This window comes from Eubalaena glacialis, chromosome 10 (genome assembly GCF_028564815.1).
Source record: "Eubalaena glacialis isolate mEubGla1 chromosome 10, mEubGla1.1.hap2.+ XY, whole genome shotgun sequence".
Classification (NCBI taxonomy): Eukaryota; Metazoa; Chordata; class Mammalia; order Artiodactyla; family Balaenidae; genus Eubalaena; species Eubalaena glacialis.
In genome coordinates, this window is record NC_083725.1 from 9,107,766 (window position 1) to 9,127,725 (window position 19,960).

Here is a 19,960-nt window from a genome sequence, read left to right on the forward strand (position 1 = left end):
TACTGGTTACTTTTCTGAATACAGCATCCTTCACCTGCTTTTGGTAGTCAGGTCTGAAGGTCATCATATAATAGCCACTTTAAAAAGTACATGATCCTTGGTTTCTGAAATCTTGTGTATCAATAGTTACTAAGTGGAATACAGCCAGACTTTAGAAGTAATGGAAAGCAGTTTTTCACTAGTTCCTAGGAACTTCCTAAGGGTGAGCATGTCTCAGATTTTAATACTATGATTATCTAGACTTGCACAGTCCAATATGGTAGCCACTAGTCACCTATGGCTATTTAAATGTAATTTAAAATTAATTAAAAACTTAATACCTCACTCACACTAGCCACATCTTAAGTGCAATGGCTAACATATTGGACAGCACAGACACAGGACATTTCCACCATTGCAGAAATTTCTACTGGACAGTGCTCATCTAGACACCTGAAGAATCTGACTTTTATTTCTCTTTCCAGGAAAAGAGACATCATGCAGAATATCGTACAGATTTTGGAATCCGTACAGTTGAAATGGGAACTGTTTCAGAGCTGGACAGACTTTTCAAGGCTTCATCTTTCTAATAAACTGGCCATTTTTGGAATTGGTTATAACACCCGTTGGAAAGAGGATATCCGTTACCATTATGCTGAGATCAGCTCCCAGGTGCCCCTTGGCAAGCGACTCCGGGAGTACTTCAATTCTGAGAAGCCCGAGGGACGGATCATCATGACCCGAGTGCAGAAAATGAACTGGAAAAATGTTTACTACAAATTTTTGGAGATCACTATTAGTGAAGCGCGGTGCCTGGAGCTGCACATGGAAATTGACTGGATACCCATTGCCCACTCCAAACCAACTGGTGGGAACGTTGTTCAGTATTTATTGCCAGGAGGCATTCCCAAAAGCCCAGGCCTTTATGCCATTGGCTACGAAGAGTGTATTGAGAGGCCCCCCTCACCCCACATGGAGCGACGTTCCCTGGACCCAGGAAAGGAGGGCCGGGTTGACTTGGAAACCCTTTCAGCACAAGCCTCACTACAGGTGGAAATAGAACCTACCCGAATTATCTATTGCTACCTCGGGATCGCTGAGGTCAGGACTCTGCAGCAATGCTTATTTTTACATTTCCAAGCAAATACCAAAACCTTCAGCAAAGATTGGGTCGGTATTAATGGGTTTTTGTCTCAGAACTGTATTGTGGATCCTGGAGTTTCCCCCAAATCCATCTATATCAAATTTGTAGAAGTAGAGAGGGATTTTCTTTCCGCTGGCTCTTTAGTTGAGTGCCTGGAAAAAGCCATTGGCTACCCCTTAAAATTTAACAACTGAATGTCATCCTTCATAAGGATTTGGGCTCTTACCTCTCTTCTCTACTCACATCCCGTTACCCAGACTGTCCCTCATCCAGATGCTGCCATCAGACTTCATGGAAACTCTTTCCACGATCGGGCCAGTACAACTAAGAAATCATAGTAGACTTTGGGCAGAAAAAACAGACCTCACCTGAAAATGCTCATTTTGAGCCAGCAAGCTATACAGCGGACTTGCATGGTGGGTCAGTTGTTTCTTTTTTAAAAACAAAAAACAATTTTTAAATGGATTTTAGAGCCCTGATGTAAACAAATGTAGGTACATTCCATATTGGACAAAACTTATACTTTGAGTTTCATATGAAATTGAAAAATTGTATTTTTTTCACGATGTTTCATTTTTACACATCTCTATGTCTCTATATAAGTATTATTTACAACCTTGAATAAATAAGCAATAGATAATGGCAAGTTAAATCTTGAGTCACAGTAAATAAGACTGTTTTTCAATATTACCCTTAGCTACTATTGTATATAATTTAGAGTTTCATTTTTTTCACCAATCAAGTGTTTTGCTATTCCCAATCAGTGTTGCCTGCAAAGACCTTTGTTTCTGTGATGTACCAACTTTATGGTTGTGCTGCCATTTAAACTTTTTTTTAAAAAATCATTAAAGTAATTCCTGGCCTCTTGGCGTACTAGTGGAGCTTTTTGCAGCCGAGTGTGGTCGCACTGGCAGTGGGACTGTGCTCTGACTTTACTGCTAGGGATGAACACAACAGAGTAGGGCAGCTTCACTCCCTTTCGCTCTCTGTACCCCACTGACCAATGTCATGATCTCTTGTCAGAGTAACAAAGGTCACTGGACATTTCATTTTGTGCTACTTTTTAAAACGCTACAAAAAGGATATTCCTTTTGGCCCTAAGTACATGAATTTGTAAGAGACTCTCATTCCTCATCTTTACACTCAGTAATCAGGGGCAGCTCTCTCAGGAGCACAGGTGGAGAATTGATGTCATCATACTGCCTGTGAAAAAGGAGAGAAGATCTAATAGAAACATCCAAACAAAAATTTTAAGTGCTCCGTAGGATAGGAAACTGTAAGGTATCAGTCCATTAGGAGGGTAACTATCACGTTTAGATCTTGCAGTGATTCCTGTGAGTCAACTAGCACTCCAGTTGGAGGTTAGTACTCTTGGCTAAGAACTACCTTACTGGTAGAGTAGTCAAGGGTCACTTTGGTCTCATGACAGGGACTTGTTAGATTGGTTATTTATCTTTAATGATTCCCCCAGCATCTCTCGGGTACTCTACTTTAAATGGACTGCAAATCCAGGTAAGAGCTATAATTCTCCCCGTTTTTCTGTACTATTGAAGATAAAATTGCATATTGATTAAAAAAAAATGTTCTTTCCTGCAGCCTGAGTTGTCTTAAATCAGTGGTTTTTCTCATTCTGATACCTCTTGGTTGGTTGATGCTTATTTATTTTTCTAGTGACTAGAGAGCTTATAACCAATGGGATGACTTTTATTAATGTCATTTGAGTCTAGGTTTATGGAGTTGGCTGTGTTTCCTGATGTGAGTTGCTAAAAGTGGGTGCTAGTTCAGGGAGAGTATAAATAAATATTCTGGAATGTTTGAGTGCAGCACCTCTTCTCCCTGGGCACAGGCTGTAGGTATGGGCTTTAGGAAATTCTCATGAGTTTGCTCTTCTTTGGAACTTGGAATTATAGTCCTAAAGACGGAGGCCTCATTGACCATTTTGTAGCAATAATCTCATAATATTAGTGCCAAGTGCTGCAGGAAAAAGCATTATCACCAGGAGTAGTACATGGCATCCCCCAAACTTTGCCACTGATCAGCCCTAAAACTAACATTATGCTTCATTCATTTCTTCCCCCTATCCCGCTTCTCACTGCTGTTAGTTACTTAGCAGGGGCAGAACATTTGGGAACATTTAGTGAGGATGTCTGAGATCTACCTAACATTACTGAGACTAGGGCATTGCTAGACCACTATGAGCGGCACAGAGTGTATGGCAAAGACTGATCCAATATGTGTTTTCACCATGTGGCCTGGGATGGGTGAGGGGTGGGGGCAAGAGGACAAAGCTGAGCACTGGGAAACGGAGACTTGGAAAGAAAGTACCTTGCTGATACTGAATATCCATTCTCTTTGGCCAGAACAATCTAGAAAAGAGGACAGCAGGGTGTCAGATAACTATATGAGCATTTCTAAAAACAAAAAGTAGACTATTTAGACCTTAATGAAGCCTTATAACTGATTCCAGGAGGATGGAGACACTACATTCAAATGCAAGAATCAGCATTAAAAACTACTGTAGAGATAAAAGATGAGGTACGACTGGGAGAAACACTAGTGAGCTGCAAGTCTCTTAACACATGAAACTATGAACTTAGCTCTTGCACACAACCTGTTGATGCAGGTCACTCACAGATCATCTGCGCTAACATTCCCATTTTACACAAGGGTAGAGAGCAATGTTCACCCTAAACTGCAGCTCAGCAAAAACTTTCAGAAAGTAATAGAACTGCTCTGCTAACTTCTACCACTTGACTGCCTCAGGGTCAGCAGAAAAGAAGTGGCTGGAGTAGGAGATAGTATAGAAAATTCTTTCATTGGGTGAGAGCAGTGAAAGAGTCCGAAGGGACTGTTTCAGTGTCACATGGAGAGAATCACTGCCTGCAAATCTTTATTTGTATCTTTACTTCTGATGTTGTAAATTGTTTGGGGCGCAAATTCCGGAAAGTTACCTACTGAGAGTGAATGTTGAGGCCCTCCCTGCCTTACGTAGCACTTGATAGGGATGAGCACAGCCTCTGTAATCAGATGCTCTGGTGCTCCTGGGATACAACCGAGAGCATCGTACTGCTGTTTTTGGAAGGAATTACTTATTTGGGGTAACCTAGGCCTGACCTGGAAATAAAGGAGGGATGTTTACAAGAGGTGCTTTGCAGTGAAGACTAGTGTGATAGACTAGAAAAACCAAACCAACAGCACCCTCCGCCCATATATATATATACACACACACACACAATCTACTTGACAATTCAAAGTTTGTAGGTCCCTGTATAAGTGTATGAGACTAGCAGTTACCTATTACTGTTGCCTTTGCTGTCACTGAGCTGCCAAGTACTAGATTCTAGGGGTTGCATGAGCAGTCTAGTGTTTGCATAGCCATTTCTCAAAGCCACTGCATGGCAGGTATTTGAAGAGCAGCCAGGCAGGTCACACTAGGAAGAAGCAGCTGAGAGCGTCTACAGGGCGCTGTGTAGAAAAAGACCTTGGGCAGCGCAGGCTCAAAGACCACATTCAGTGTGAAAACAGAGCAGGGCCGTGTGGAGTAAATGGAATCCAGGAGGCCTGGCTGCTTTTCTACCCAGTCAACTGTCAGCTAGAGCAGGCAGCGCCAGGGATTCCTTGTTATGCCTTCTGTCCTCGGTGACCTTTGCTCGGTGGTTGAGCCGTGCCCGGATGTTTGAAGCATCTTTATTTTGGCTGTCCGACCGAGAAGCCAGAACGGGTGCGTGCCCTTCTGTAAGAGAGCTGCGGCCCCCAGAGGGCGCAGGGGTGCCTGTGACCGGCTGGCGCGGGGAGGGACGGTTAAATTAAATTTCACAGCGAACATGATCTAGTCCCGGGAATTAAAGGATCAGAGCGGGCCTGAGGAGGGATGGGAGGCAGCGAAGACATGGGGATAAATAAATGGAGGGACTTGGTCCAGTCTACCTTCCCGCAGCTGCCCCCTCCTCCCCAGTCTGCATAAGGCTTTTCAGAGTTAAGCGGGGAACCGGGATCTTGTTTCCTCAGTTTCCTGCTCAGCTCCTGGGGTTTCCTTGCGCCACTCACTTCCCTGCTCGGGTTTGCGGCGCAAGCTCCGGGTGACCCTCGGGCCTTGGTTTTAGGGAGTCTCCGAGAACCTGCTGAGAGGCCCCGTCTTCTCCGGCCACAGGTGAACACGGTCCTCGCGTCCACCGCCGGCGCAGCCTCGGGGCCACGCGGCACGTGCGGGGGTGGCGGGGGTGGCGGGGGTGGGCGTGGCCGCCTCCCTTCCTGAACCTCTCTCCCTGCCCGCTCCCGCGGCCCAACCCGCAGCAGAACCGGGCCCGCGCGGCCGGCACTCTGGACCTTTCCTGCCGCCTCAAGCCCCACACTGCGGAGCCCCAGTGGCCCCGGGAAAACGCGGCTCCCCTCCTCCCCGCTTAGGCGGAGGACGCGTTACCCCCAAGCTCGGAGCCGGTTGGTCGGGCGGGAGCCCCGGCCGCTTAGGGTGTCGGGTGCGGGTGGCCCCTGGACGTCGGATAATCCCCAAACCTCCCTTCCTTCCTGGCCCTCCTTCCTACCCCACTTAGCGGAGGGGGAAGGCTATGGCGTAGTCTGAGAGTTAGGGCTCTTCTCCTCTGCCCTTGCCCCCGGCCGGCTGCGACGGCGCCACGACTCACCCGACCCCACCCTGCGTTCTGACCCGGTGGAGGCCGCGGGAGCCGGCCGTCGGAGCGCGAGGAGCGTCCCCCTGCGGCGGGTCACCCTCGAGCCCCGCCCGCGAGGACGGCGACCTCTCCGCCCCCTCGAATGCCCCGCCCCCAGTCCCCGTCGGTCCCCACCCCACCACCGGCACACGCACTCAGACTCTGGCCAGAGCCGCCCTTGGTGTCAGTGGCCCGGCTCCCGCCTCCGCTCCGGCCGTCGTGCGGCCCCAGCACCTGTCGCTTGGTGTGTCCCGGAGCCGGCGCCCCTGACTCCGTCGGGGCCAGGGAAGGCCATGGTTTCCCTGCCCGGGTCCCCTGCGACCAGCTTGCTGCGGTTTTTGTTCCTGGGGCTGACTACTCTCGGTGAGTGAAACCCTGGACCTGGAGGGGACGTGAGATGGGAGAGATGGGGTGAATGCGACCCTGAGGGAGGTGGTTTTGGGCACTGATGAGGAACTGGGTGGGACAGGACTCCCGTCTCTGACTCTTTCCCTCCCCGCCCTTATACTTCCCCCCACGCAGGGCATCACTTGTGTCCCCGCTGCGTCGGGGAACAGCTCCCACTTTGGGTGCGGTGTGTTTGTGGTCGGGGAGAGGGTTAGGGCACCACCTGGGGTGAATTGTTGGAGCCATTCCTCACCCCCACTCCCCACCTCCACCCAGCAGAGCCGGATGAGCTGAGCTGCTGGATGAGACACTGGCTAAAGAGCTTAAGGACTTAACTCCAGCCCCCCTACCGACCCCCACCCCGCCACAAACTGATGTGCGAGAGCCCCTGGGGAATTCCCTGGTTCCCGGGCTTGACACACGCACTTCACCTCAATTCCCCAGCCCAGATCCTCCCACTTGCCCCCTCCTCCTGCTTCCTGCCCTGGGAATCAAGGGAGGTGCCCCCAAAGCACGACCGTGAGGTCATTTGGGACACAGGAAATGGAGGAGGGCTTTGAATGCCTAGAGGAGCAGAATTGTGAGCCCCCCCCCCAAGAGGTCCACCACCCCCATTGGCTCCCAGAGCCAAAGGGACAAAGGAAATAGAGAAGAGAGCCTTTGAGTCAGAGAGGAAGGGCCCCTCCTTGGAGCAAGTGCTTGAGGAGTGTTTGAAGGCCTCCAGGAGCGCCCAGGAGCTGGGGTGGCCCAGGGCAACATCTGGGAGAAAAGGACCCACAGGAACTAAGCTCATTATAAGCTGTTTCACATGCTGCCTCCCAGGCTTTCTTGCCATCTTTCTTCAAGGATCCCGAATGAGGGTGAAGGGTGGGTTTGTCCAGGTCAGCTTTAACTCCTCATTTCTCTCAGGTTGGAATCACCAGGGCAAGTAAGGCTTGGAAAGATGTAGAGTGAAATTCAACCACAGTGATGGGGCCCACCTAACTTTTACCCATGTCTCCTTTAGCCCAGTCTGTGCTGCAAGGGTGTTGGGGCATGAAGTATTAGGGTCCCCAGACAAAGTGGGGCTCAGGACCAGACCACCAGCCCCTCTAGGCTTGGTGGGGCTGCTCCAGGATCCCTTGACTTCTCAGGCCCCCTCTCCCAACTTCAACATCAATACCTCTTTCCCTTCTGCATTCTACCCCCCAACTTCCCCATCCCCCTTCCTGCTGGGGATCTCTGAAGAAAGGGAGAAAAATTCAAGTTAGCGGCCAGGGCGTCATCGGCAGCTCTCCTGCAACCCGTCCTCTTTCTATCCTAACTCTGAGCCTCAGATTTCATACTGAAGACCCAGGCTTCAGCATCCCTACCCGGCCACCCCCGGGGGGCCACTTGAGGGTTAAATGGCCCTCGGGATGGTCAGCGCTTTGGGTGGCACAGGCTCTATTGGGCTCTGCCCGACAGGGTTCTCCTCGGTGGCTCAGCGATGCTGCCCCTGGGGCGTGAGAAGCCCGCGGGGGGAGTTTCTCAGAGAAAGAGGGAGACTAAAAATAGTAGCCCTGGGGAGCAGGCCCAGTTTCCTTCTCCTGCGCTCTAGCCTGCTCCACACGCTGGTCTGGCGTGGGCCAGAAGGGTCCCTTTCCTGGGCTGCTCCTGTCTCCTTCACTCAGACCCAACCACCCCCTTTGCCTCTCCCTGTGGCACCTGGGAGCAAAAAGGGCCGAAGAGTTGAGGGGCTTCTGCTCCAGTGGACACCCCGGACCAGGGCAGCGAAGCCTGGGGCCCTCTCCAGCTCCTAGCTGGCCTTTGCCCAGACCCCAGTGTGTCCACATTACTATTGATTTACCACCCCTCTACCTTTGGCAAAGTGACCTCATAAATGCAGGACCGGAGGGAGGTGGCTGGGGGTGCCTAGGGCGGAGGCGGCTCACCCCTCTCCCGGGACCGTGGCCGTTTTCCGGCGGGAACTGTGTCTGGCCGCTGGGGGTGAGCTGCAGAAAGGCTGGGCCAGAGCCTGTACCACCCGTAGGCCTCTCCGCGTCCCAGCCGGCGGGCTGGTCCTCAGCGGGTGTCAGGCTCCTTGAGGCAGAGGTTGTTTTTGCCTGCAGAGCCTCCGGTCCAGCGGCGCCCTCCTCATTGTCTTCTGGCTTATCACCGGGCACAAGTTTCCTGCTTGGCCCGCAGGGACCTGCCAGGAAATGGGGAGGGGGGTGCTAAGAAGGCCAAGGAATAGGGCTGGGGGTTCTGTAAAGACACGCAGCCAGGAAGCCATGGGGGCGGTGTGCATCCTGGCCGGATCCACTCCTGGGCCCTTAGAGGCCTTCAGCCGGCCTCTAGCAGGGTGGAAAGGCGGAGCCGTGCGCGGCCGCTGTCCGAGCGGTGGCCCCCTGATCACCACGCGGAGGTGGCATCTCAGACTCCAGGGCAGAGCGTTGAGGCCGAGGACTCAGGGTCTCAGTGAGAGCAGGGCTTAGGACTAGAGCGGCCAACATCCTCAGGCCTGGCCACGGACAAGCCCAAGCTTATTCCCCCAAAGGGCTTTTGACTGGCTGCTCCGTTGCCTCTCCAAAGGGCAATAAGTGAGTGCTCCTGGGCGCCATGATGCAAGCTTTGATTCGACAGGCCCCTCCTTGAAACCAACACCCCAGGCCACCTCCTGAAGGTCAGTCACAGGCAGAGGCAAGCTCTGTACTTGATTGCTTTGTACTTGATTGTCAGGGGACCTTCATTCTCCTCTAGCTCTGCCAGGATTCCCTGCGACCCGCCCAGATCCCCTGGGCCCCAAAAGGGCCCTTGGGAGCTTTCCTGGGGAAGCCCACGTGTGGGAACCCAGCGGGAGGCCGGGGAGCACGGGCAGTCACTGGGCCGGGTTGGGCGCTGGGCCACTCCAGTTCCCCAGGCTCGGAGTAGTTCAGAAGGAGCCGCGGAGTTAATCGGTAACCGATTAACCCTCCCACGCCGCTCCGCCCATCTGGTTGAGAACGCAGGAGATGGGAAAGCTGTTGATCCTGACCAGCGTCTTTCCGCCCAGGAAAATTGGGGGAGCAAGTGGCCTACGTAGAGTGTAGATAAAAAGTATTGACTCTTCCCTTCCTCTTGGATGTCTTTCCCTTCTCGCTGGAAATCTGCCCCCTCCTCCTCTTGGTGCGCGGAAATCTGTGCCTCTGGATACCAATAAATGCGTAGACACGGGTCCCTATCCCTGCTGCAAGCCAGCGGGCTGAGGTTGGGGAGAAGAAGCGCTGATGAAATTGACAATGGGATCCCAGGCCAGCGGGCCCTGGGCAGTCTTCGAGGCCTACGGTGGCGGGACCCCGCGAGGTTCGTCCTCTCCTGCCGCCGCGTTGAGCTGGGTCCTTGGGCTCCGCGCTCACCCTCCTCGCTCTCATCCCCAGCGTCCCCCTCGCGGGCCCAAGTGGAGCTGCACGTGCCCGCCGGCCTCACCAAGTTGCGGGCGGTAGAGGGAGCGGAAGTGGTACTCCCGGCGTGGTACACCCTGCAAGGGGAGGTGTCTTCGACCAAGCCCAAGCCTTGGGAGGTGCCCACCGTGATGTGGTTCTTACTGGAAGGGAAGAATATGAATATGAGCCAGGTGAGGGAAATCGTCTCGGCCAGAGGCTAGCTACGCCGGAGGGGGGGGGCGGGGGCGGGGGCGGGGTGGGGAACAGGGAAGATCTGGCAACGGTGGGAGGGGTGGCCAGGGGATGGCTGACTCGAAGGAGTGTCAGGGAAAAGCAAGGTCCACCTCACCGGTTCAATTTTTGTTTTTATCTTGGAGGCTTCCCCAAAGAATTCTCTTTTTCCCAGGTTTCCCTAGAAATCCAGCACACCAAACACTGACGAGTGGAGAGGCATTTTACTTTGCGGGGCAAAAGGGGGAAAGTGAGGACTGAGGGTATGAGAAACAGGAAGGGTTAGGGCAAGTATCACACCACTTTTAAAAGTTGAGCATCTTCCTGTTTTCACATTATCTGTGCTTTGGACATTGTCACAGGCCGCTTCTCTTTCCAAATGATTATCTGTCCCGCTGCTCCCATGTAACCTCCTTGAGAGGCAAGGGTACATGTCCTCCTACAGTCTCTCACCTGTCTTCCTTCCTGACATCAGACGAAGACTCAGAGGCAAATTTACCCAGAAGCCGAGGAAACGTCATTTTCAGAGCTCCTTATTTGCCGGGCTCCTTGCAAGGTCCTAGAAAGTGTGTTCAGGAGGTCATTTGATAAGTAGGGGGTATGTATGAAAGAAACTTAGACTGCAGGGGTAGGGCCTGGGCTTGTACACTGGGGGGCTGGGGATCTTCAAGAAAAAGAAAATTTAAAAAGATATTTTTTCTCTTGGCTCTACCCCTGCAGTGTAAGTTTCTTTCATACATTTCCCCCTATTTACATTATCACTCAACCATTTTACCACTTTCTAAACACCCCAAGTGGGAGATGAAGAGACAGCGTCCAGGGGAACAGGACCTGTTCTGGTGCAGAGGACCCAGGGCGGTGAGATGGTAGCTAGAGAGACAGGGGTGAACGGAGAGCTGGTAGAGGTTAGAGGGGGTGGTGCAGGTGAGGGGCATTTGAAGACCCCCAGTTTGGGGGAGGGGGACTAGCTGAGCCCTGGGCACAGAGCAGACAAGTAATAATGGGGAGGTGTTACGCCCGCCCACCAGGTGTTAGCGCACATCAGTGGGGTCACATCAAGCAAACCTGGAGCATCCCTGGTCCACCCCATGCCCTCCCGGAATGTGTCACTGCGGCTGCAGGGCCTCCAGGAGAAAGACTCCGGACCCTACCTCTGTTCCGTGAACTTGCAAGACAGTCAAGGCACTGTTCGAGGTCACAGCAGCAAGACTTTAGAACTCAATGTGCTGGGTAAGTGAGAGGCACCCATGGGAGGTCGGGCAGGTCTCTCCCCCCAACGACTGAGTGCGAAGGTTGGGGGAGGGGCAAACAGAGTGATAGGGGGTCGGTGTGTGGGAGCGGGGGAGGGGGAGCCGCTGGCCCCCGGATGTGAGTGTTTAACCTGTCTCCCCTCCCCCAGTTCCTCCAGCTCCTCCGTCCTGCCGCCTCCGGGGCGTGCCCCACGTGGGGACCAACGTGACCCTGTGCTGCCAGTCCCCAAGGAGTAAGCCCGCTGCCCAATACCAGTGGGTGCGGTCGCCCCCATCCTCCCAGGTCTTCTTTGCACCTGTTTTAGGTGAGGGACCTTCCGGAGACACTGAGAGTGCGGCTGGGGTGGAGAAAAGATGACGTACCAGAGGGGCCGGGGTGCCAGGGGAGGCAATGCTGAAAAGCACTGGCGGGGAGGAGGAGGAGGGTGTGGGGAGGGGCTGGAGAAAGAGGCCCTGCCAGGTGCCTGCACGTGCTGCAGACTCAGGTTACTCAAGAGGCGCTGGGGCTAGAAGATCTGCGTTCACTAGGTGTGTGACTTTGTGACTCTGTTTCCTCATCTGTAAGATGGGGATATCAATAGCCCTGATTTGAACACACCAGCTATAAAAAACATTTGGGGGCAATTGGAACTTTTTTTTTTTTCAATTTGACTGAGATAATCGATGGAACAATTTTAATATGGAGTACTAGATGCTCTTGGAGAATTAGTCTTAATTTATCAGGTGTGGTAATGGTATTGTGGTTATGTAGGATACTGTCCTTCCTTATTTTTGGAGTTTCATGCTGAAGTATTTACTTTAAAATGTCTCAGAAAAAAGAGAAAGAGAAATGAAATAAGTGTAGCAAAATGTTAGCAACTGTTGAATCTAGGTTGTGGGTATATGGATTTTTATTTCGTCCCTCTTTCTACTTTTTATTTGACCATTTTTATAATAAAAGTTTTAAAATTATTTTTACATAGAGCTTACCTCATAGGTTTGTTGTGAAACTCTTCTAAGTTAGTACATGTAAAGAACTTAGTCTTTGGTGCAGGGTAAGCAGCCAATAAACTTTAACTGTTAAAATCATTAGAATATTTCATATATTCCTTTCAACACCATCAAGTAGGTCGTATTACCCCATTTTACAGATGAAGAAATTGGGACCCAGAGATAGCAGGTAACTTTCTTAAAGTCAATTGACCAGTCTTCCCAAGGAGAAGACTGGTCAATTCTGGATCCTAGGTTTTCTAATTCCTCGCTCAATGTCCTTTCTCTCTCACTCTCTGCCATTCAGAAATAAAAGTAAAAATTGGATTTTGGTTTTTCTGGGCATCACTTCCTCTTCAGCCTCCTTTCAGATATCACTTGGGGACACTGAGCGGTGGAAATGGAGAGGGGTACTGAGCTGGCAGTTAGGCAACTGGGAGCAGAACCCAGCACACTGGCTGTCACACCTTTCCCTTCCCTCAGGGAACGGATAGCCGGGGAGTCTCTCCCAGGGAGTCAAAGAGGACATTCCAGAGGAGGGGCAGGATGATTTTTATGGGAAAGAGGATCCCTGGACTGACGGCTAAATTGTGTCCACAGATGCCATCCATGGGTCTTTAAACCTCAAAAACCTTTCCACTTCCATGTCTGGAGTGTATATCTGCAAGGCCCACAATGAGGTGGGCAGTGCCCAGTGCAATGTGACCCTGAAAGTGAGCACAGGTCAGTGAGGGGTAAGTGTGGTTAGGGAGAAGATTGGTCAATGGGGGGTGGGGTGGGTTTGCAAGAGAGGGGAGGAGGCCTTTCATTACAACAGGACAAGGAGCTTGTCTCGGTCAGATGTTCATGCAGGTGCTTGGTCAGTGACCACTTTCTTCTTGACAGCACCTTCTTCTTAACAAAGAGAGAAAATGTGTATGGTGGTGGTAGGGCAGTGGGGCAGTGGGGTTGGAAGGGGCCAGGGAATAAGCTGAGAGTCCCCCGCTGACAGCAAGGTTTTTCCAGGGCCTGAGGCTACAGTGGTTGCTGGAGCTGTCGTGGGCACCATGGTTGGATTGGGGCTCCTGGTTGGGCTGGTCTTGTTGTACCAACGCCGGGGCAAGGCCCTAGAGGAGCCGGCCAATGATATCAAGTAAGTGTCCCTGATCTCTGCCAAGATGAGGGCTCTCCTTGGGAATTCGGGCAGCTCTCATCTAACGGAAGGTTGGGCGGTGGTTGAACCATCCTTCTTGTGGGCAGATTTTAAGTGAGAGGAGAGTTGAAGGAGAGGGGAGGTGAGAGTAAGGCAAAGCATGTGGAAACTCTCCCCCTTCCCCCTTCCGGCTTCTGACCTCTTATCGCTTCTTTGATGACTAGGGAGGACGCCATCGCTCCCCGGACCCTGCCCTGGCCCAAGGGCTCAGACACAATCTCCAAGAATGGGACCCTCTCCTCTGTTACCTCCGCACGAGCCCTTCGGCCACCCCACGGCCCTCCCAGGCCTGGTGCATTGAGCCCCACACCCAGCCTCTCCAGTCAGGTCCTGCCCTCACCAAGGCTGCCCAGAACAGATGGGGCCCACCCTCAGCCAATATCCCCCAGCCCTGGGGGGGTCTCTTCCTCTGCTCTGAGCCGCATGGGTGCTGTCCCTGTGATGGTGCCAGCCCAGAGTCAGGCTGGGTCTCTGGTGTGATGGCCCAGCCACTCGCTGGCTGAGCATCTGGCTTCTCTCCTTCCTACAGGGGTCACCCCTAGCACAGAGGCCTGAGCCTTGGGAGGGTGGCCGCCTTCCAGACCTCCGGTCCTCTGCCCCCACCTTTCTTTACTATGGGAAAACTGAGTCTCAGTTAAGACCCAAACTTCCAGGAGGTAGAAGAAGAGGACGTGGACCTAGGATTAGGAAGGCCCCCGCCCTGGGCTCTCTCTAAGACTGCAGTGGGATGCTGCTGAGATTGCTACCTCTGCCTCTCACCCCCATCCCCCAGGGCCTGCTAGGGACCACCAGTCAACCAGTCCTCCAGGCCCCCTTGGTCTGTACCCCGTCCCACCTAACCTCATCCTTCACTCCCCCTCCAGCTCCCGGCATTAATATAACCTGTCCTGCTGGTTTGGTTGGGTTTTGTTGGGGCAGGGGATAAGGAAGATATTTTTTATACTAACTTGAAATGCATGGTTTTGCTTTTATTTTGCAAACCTCAATAAAGATACATTGTGTTTGTGTGGAAAGTGAGAGTCAAATCACCTTTTCAGACTTGGAATTCCCAGGAGAAGCTGAGTCTCAGGATGATGGAAAAAGGACCCTGCCCAGGCTGTGGACCCAGAAGGGCTTCTCCGCACAGCCTCCAGCTTGGCTTACTGGCTCGGGATAGCTCTTCTAGAGTCTTTCAAAGGGTCATTTGCTGTCAGGCAGTGGTGGAGAGGCACAAAGGGCCTGGGGCTGGGAGACCCTCACTCACTTTGAGCAGCAAGGGGATAAAATTGGTGACTTTCTGCTGGAGCTTGAGTGCTCACAGCTCAGGTGTGTGTGCACTGAATCTCCTGTTTCCTCCTCAAGGGCAGGGGAGAAGAACCTGGCTCCTGCTCCTCTCCCCCAGACCACTGAGTCCTTACCCGTCTTTGTGCCCGTCCAGCAGTGATCCCCCTCGTACTGGGGGGGAGCCAGGCACAGGATGTGGTGGCGGTGTGTCCACCCCAGTCCTGCCGCACCTTTTCCTACCAAGGGTAGGGGCTCCTCCGGATCTCAGTTTCTCTGCCCGTGAAATGGGGTGGCTCTGGGAGTGGGGAGGGCTTGTAGTTTCCATGGAGGCTCCTGCCTCAGCAAGTGGTGATAAAGGTGCCAAAGAAGGGATCTCAGAGGAGTAACTTGAAGAGGGGCTGAGGGGCTCAGAAGGAACAAGACTCTGAAGGGGGTGGCAGGGTCTTGGCCTGGGGCTGGAGCTCGCAGTGTGAGACCCCAAAGTGGTGACGTCATTTGCCAGCTCCCAGGTTATCAGAATGCCTCCCTCTTCCTCCTGGGTCACTCTTTCCCTACAGAGCACCAGTTCTGATCCCTCTCCTCCCTGAGGTGCCCACCCCAGGCCCAGCCCTTTCCCCAGGGCCTGACTGCTTCAGAAATTGGGGGGAAGGGGACAAAAGAAGGGAGTAGGGCTAGAATGATTCCTGTACTGGGGCCTGGAGGAGGGAGGCGCACTTCCTTACCTGAGGGCCAGGCCTCTCCCCTTGTTTGCTCTGAGATAGCCAGTCTCGCTGGGGCCTGGCACCAGGAGGCTGCCCTGTGGGCACTCTTCTCCCAGAGCCAGACACCCAGACGGACCAACAGCCGGCAGGACGCGGCCATGGCCTGGCTCCCGGGGCCCTTCCTCTGCGGGGCCCTGCTGGGCTGGGTCTGCTTGAGTGGTGAGGAGGGGGCCAGCGGACGGCGGTGGGAGGGGGCGGGGGCAGAGGCCGGGGAGAAGACGTCGAAGGCCGCTGGGAGGGTGGAGGACAGAGGAGGCCGGCGGGCCAGCAGACAAGTTGGGCCTCTCGGGAGGGTTTAACCACCACCCGACTTTTGTTTTCCTTTCCCCGACAAGCACACCCTCAGACCGGGCCCAGTCTTGGCCCTTTCAGGTCCTTTCACCCAAAAAGCCGGTGGTGTGTGGGCTCCTCCCTCCTGGAAACCTCAGGTTTCAGGAAGGGAGGGATGGAGCGGAGGGAGTTGAGCCCCAGGGGAAGAAGGGCACCCCGGCCGGGTCATCTGAGTGCTTCTCCCGCCGGCCTCTCGGCCACTCCAGCCCCCGGGCTGGCCGTGGAGGTGAAGGTGCCCACCGAGCCCCTGAGCGTGCCGGTGGGCAAGACCGCCGAGCTGACGTGCAGCTACAGCACATCGGTGGGAGACAACTTCGCCCTGGAGTGGAGCTTCGTGCAGCCTGGGAGGCCCGTCTCCTCGTCCCAACCCGTGAGCTGAGGGCACCCGCGTGGAATGGGGGGCCCTCCTGCCTTTGGCAGGCTTGGCCAGGAGAGGCAGGAACAGGGGAGCCACCCAGAGATGAGGGCGAAGGGGTCGGAAAGGGCGCATTTGTGGATCAGTATGCTTGGATGAAAAAGATCTTTCTAGATCTTCTTAGGAACGCAGTCTCCGTGAGGCTATATCACACATACAGCCCTGTGTATCCAACCGCCTCCCCCAGAGTTCCTCCAGGCAACCCCCGTACGTTAGTGCCACTCCGGTGTCAGTTCATAAACCCACCAAGGCTAAGCTGTTATGATTAAAAGCAGGATAAAAATGCTGCCCCCTCCGGGAATATTTGCTTCCCCTCCCCCCAGGTTGAGAGCATGCTTAGCGGAAAGCAATGAATCTAGTTCATTCAGCACCTGGGAAGGGATGGTATTTGGCAACATAGATCTTCCTGGTTCTGGCTACAGAGTATCAGCTTCCCTGGCTGCTATAAGGGAGGGGCTTCTAATACCCGCTTTGAAGAAGGACTACAGAGTTGACGCCAGGTGGCAAAAAGCACATATGTGTCTTCTGCTTCTTCCCAGATCCTGTACTTCACCAATGGCCAGCTGTATCCAACTGGTTCTAAGGCAGAGAGGGCCAGCCTGCTTCAGAACCCCCCCACAGGAGGAGTGGCCACCCTGAAACTGACTGATGTCCATCCCTCGGACACTGGAACCTACCTCTGCCATGTTAACAACCCGCCAGATTTCTACACCAATGGGTTGGGGTTAATCAACCTTACTGTGCTGGGTGAGGCAGGCTGGGGACCCACCAGCCACCCACATAACCTGAAAGATTGCACTGGCCCTGCTAAATCCTCCCCTATCCTGATTTCCAGCCCAAGGGCCCAACTGCACTGGGGACCCCGAAGGAAAATGCCCCCTTCCCAAAGTCATCCAATCCTACCCCTGCTCCACCCTCCACAAAGAATGCCTCCTCCCTCAGTCGCTAGTGAGGGTTCAAGAGAAAGCCCTTCCCACAGATATGGATCTGAGTCATGCCCCCAGCAGCTCCATCTTTGGGGGAACCTCCCATTTGTAGCTAGGTTTCTGTCCCTCTCTAGGTCAGTAGCAGAGAGGGGGAGTGCCCATTAAAGGAAAAAGGGCCCCTATCACTAAGCACTAACTCTGTGTTCAGAGCATCCATCTCACCCCAAACTAGAGCCTGCTTGGAGATGAGCAAGCAGAAGAAACTATTAAAGGGGCTGGAGATGTTTAGATGGAAAAGAGAAGACTTAGCAGGTGGTGTATGACAGCTGCATTCAAATATCTGAAGGGCTGTCCTGGGAAGGAGAGATTTTTTTCATTTCTCTTTGTGGGCCCAGAGGGCAGGAATTGGGACCAACTGGGATATTATACTAACACAGATTTTGGTTCAACATGAAGAAGAATTTTCTAACAATCAGAATTTCCAATAGTGGAAATCATTTCCCTGGGATGCAGTGGTATGTGAATAGAGGTGGACCGCTACGTGGTAGGAGGTATTGAAGCAGGAAACCTAGCACTTCATGGGGGTGGGGTTAGAAGATGGCTAAGGTACTTCCTGTGATTTTTGCAGTGCCCCCCAATAGCCCCTCGTGCAGTCAGAGTGGTCAAACCTCCGTGGGGGGCTCTGCTGCATTGAGATGCAGCTCTTCCGAGGGAGCCCCCAGGCCAGTGTACAACTGGATCCGCCTTGGATCTTCTCCTACACCACCTCCTGGCAGCATGGTGCAAGGTAAGGGCCCACGCCATCAAGGAAGAAGGGACTCAGAACCTGGGCAAATCTGGCCTCTAAACTCCACACACCCACAGTACAAGTTCCAAGCTTGCAGGTATGAGACACACTGCTATACCTTTCCCCTGCTTCTTCCTTGGCTCCCGTTATTGTTCCCTCCTGTCTTCCTGTACAGTCTGTGGCTGTGTGGTCCCTGGAGCATTACTCAAGCTAAACGTACTCATGATATCCTGGAAGAGAGTGGAAGGCAGGGGCATTCTATGATTCCCACTTGCCTATTTTTGGGGGTCAGGATTCCTTTTAGATTTCTTAAGGGTCATGAATCATTTCCAAACTTCCTAGAGAGGAAGCCGAGGCAGAGTAGCATGGACTGGCTTGAATCATTTAGCCAGTTTCTTCAAGGAACCATGTGACTGTCTAAGAGCCTTGGCTTCTCAGCCTCCTCATGCTGGCTCCAGTGCCCTGGTTCTCCTCCCAGCCCCAGCAAACCCCTCTATCAATCCAGAGAGCCCCCAAGATCACCTCCCAATGTGTGCTCTTCCTTCTAAAGGGAAGGTAAGCAGCTTAGAAGAGCATTTGGGTCAGCTTAGAGCCACCCAGAGGACACAGTTTCCAGCAATCAAGCCCTTTTCCCCCAACCAAGAACCTGACATCAGCCAGTAGACACCCCACCCCGATTCCACTGTGGTTTCTGAACGCTTCATGTGTGTGCTGTCTCCCCCTTCCCTGAAAAGGCAGCTGTGTAGTGTGGGAAGAGCACAGAAGTTACAGTGGTTTTGACACTTCCCCTCTGGATCACCTTGGACAATTACTTTCCTTTTCTGAGCCAGTTTCCCCGCTAATAGAATGAGGTTAGTCCCTTCCTGACAGGATTATTGTAAGGATGAAATGAAATATGCTTTTGTCATAGTATAGCTCACTGTGAGTTGAATGAGTGATGGAACGCTTCCTCTTTACCCTCTAGATGAGGTGTCCGGCCGGCTCATTCTCACCAATCTCTCCCTGGTTTCCTCGGGCACCTACCGCTGTGTGGCCACCAACCAGATGGGCAGTGCATCCTGTGAGCTGACCCTCTCTGTGACTGGTAGGGGATGCTGGGCAAAGGCTGGGCTGGCAGGCCTGGGTTGGGGGTCTGCATGAAGCTATCTGAGGCACCAAGGAAGGTCTGCAGCTCTGAGGATCCTGTGTCTCCTAGACCCTTCCAAAGGCCGAGTGGCCGGGGCTGTGATCGGGGTGCTGCTGGGCGTGCTCTTCCTGTCAGTTGCTGTGTTCTGCCTGATAAGGTTCCAGAAAGACAGGAGGAAGAAGCCCAAGGAGACATACGGGGGTAGTGACCTACGGTGAGCAGGAGGGCTGAGGGCTGGTGCAGAGTGGGAAGAAAGGGCTTGGGTTAAGAGTTGGTGACTTCAGCCCTCAAACTCTGACACCTTTAGGGGGTGTTTCAGGGTGCGGGGTGCTGCTCAGCCCTAGGCTTTTGTGGTAGGAGTGGCAGTACAGCCCGTGTAGTTGAGCGTGTGAGCAAAGCGTGCAGGGTGGAGGGCTTGGTTCATGAGCTGCCCTCACCCTCCTCACACTTTTCAGTAAAGTAAAAAAGAAGAATTTTTACTTTTCACTATTTAAGGCCTTTTATATACATCGACAGGATGTGGAGGCCAGGAGTTGTTTGTCCTGAGCACTCAGCTGAGTTTAGTTCTTGTGTGTGGGGCAGTAAGGAAAGGAGAGGCAAAAGCCGCCTGTCATCAACTTTAGCTGTCAGTCATGGGGTCCAGAATAGGGATCAGAGCAATATTTCTCCAAGTGTGGTCCTCAGATTACTCGAACAGAAGTCACCAGGAGCTTGTTAAACATTCAGATTCAAGCCACTTCCTATCCCTCCTGAAGCAGAATCTGTGTGTGTGTGTGGTGTGTATGTGTGTGTGTTGGGGGTGATGGGGCCTGAAATCTTCATTTCAACCTAAGTTCCACCATGATTCCTATGCAGAGTGAAAATTAGAAGCCCCTGGGTTAGAGGATGATGGTGCACTGAGGGATGCTTCCAGCCTTCACTAAGAATTGCCTGTGTTTATCAGGGAGGATGCCACCGCACCTGGGATTTCTGAGCAACCTTCTGTGAGGGCCGATTCTAACAATGGGCTCCTGGAGAGGCCCCCGTCTGCCAGCACTGTGACGACCACCAAGTCTAAGCTCCCTATGGTTGTCTGATTTCTCTCCCGATCCCTGAGGGGGAATATCAAGAATTAAAGCCTTTGGGTACCATATTGTCTCCTTCTTTCTGC

The 19,960-nt window shown here is 53.0% G+C and overlaps 3 protein-coding genes across 6 annotated transcripts in view; all 3 read left to right on the plus strand.

Annotated features, from left to right (window-relative positions):
* The window catches only part of MSANTD2 (Myb/SANT DNA binding domain containing 2), a 29,184-nt gene extending 26,474 nt beyond the window's left edge, over window positions 1–2,710 (plus strand). For 3 of the 4 annotated variants that reach the window (XM_061202436.1, XM_061202437.1, XM_061202438.1), the window contains exon 4: window positions 465–2,710. In XM_061202436.1, the coding sequence (XP_061058419.1) occupies window positions 465–1,317 (853 nt within the window). In that variant the 3' untranslated portion in view covers window positions 1,318–2,710. The remainder of the gene's footprint in view (window positions 1–464) is intronic. The other variant, XM_061202442.1, reaches the window with a different exon arrangement.
* A 3,272-nt stretch (window positions 2,711–5,982) lies between these two features.
* Window positions 5,983–14,215, plus strand: LOC133098982 (endothelial cell-selective adhesion molecule-like). Its single transcript, XM_061202444.1, has 7 exons — window positions 5,983–6,153; window positions 9,555–9,751; window positions 10,820–11,021; window positions 11,191–11,346; window positions 12,611–12,733; window positions 13,016–13,142; window positions 13,367–14,215. Exons 1-7 carry the CDS (start codon window positions 6,084–6,086, stop codon window positions 13,680–13,682), a joined length of 1,191 nt encoding a protein of 396 aa, XP_061058427.1. The 5' UTR covers window positions 5,983–6,083; the 3' UTR covers window positions 13,683–14,215.
* Window positions 14,216–14,983: 768 nt separating this feature from the next.
* Window positions 14,984–19,886, plus strand: VSIG2 (V-set and immunoglobulin domain containing 2). The gene is given in 8 exon segments (XM_061202558.1): window positions 14,984–15,044; window positions 15,047–15,385; window positions 15,763–15,926; window positions 16,511–16,718; window positions 17,526–17,684; window positions 18,649–18,768; window positions 18,880–19,024; window positions 19,754–19,886. Coding segments are annotated over 8 exon segments (1,329 nt in total).
* The last annotated feature ends 74 nt before the right edge of the window (window positions 19,887–19,960 follow it).

What these genes read in the sequence shown, in the direction of transcription:
- LOC133098982 (XM_061202444.1), top strand. Translation starts at nt 6,084, where the DNA reads ATGGTTTCCCTGCCCGGGTCCCCTGCGACCAGCTTGCTGCGGTTTTTG. An exon ending in GACCCTGAAAGTGAGCACAG is followed by an intron (nt 12,734 to 13,015) that starts GTCAGTGAGGGG and finishes AGGTTTTTCCAG; the next exon opens with GGCCTGAGGCTACAGTGGTT. An exon ending in GAGCCGGCCAATGATATCAA is followed by an intron (nt 13,143 to 13,366) that starts GTAAGTGTCCCT and finishes TTTGATGACTAG; the next exon opens with GGAGGACGCCATCGCTCCCC.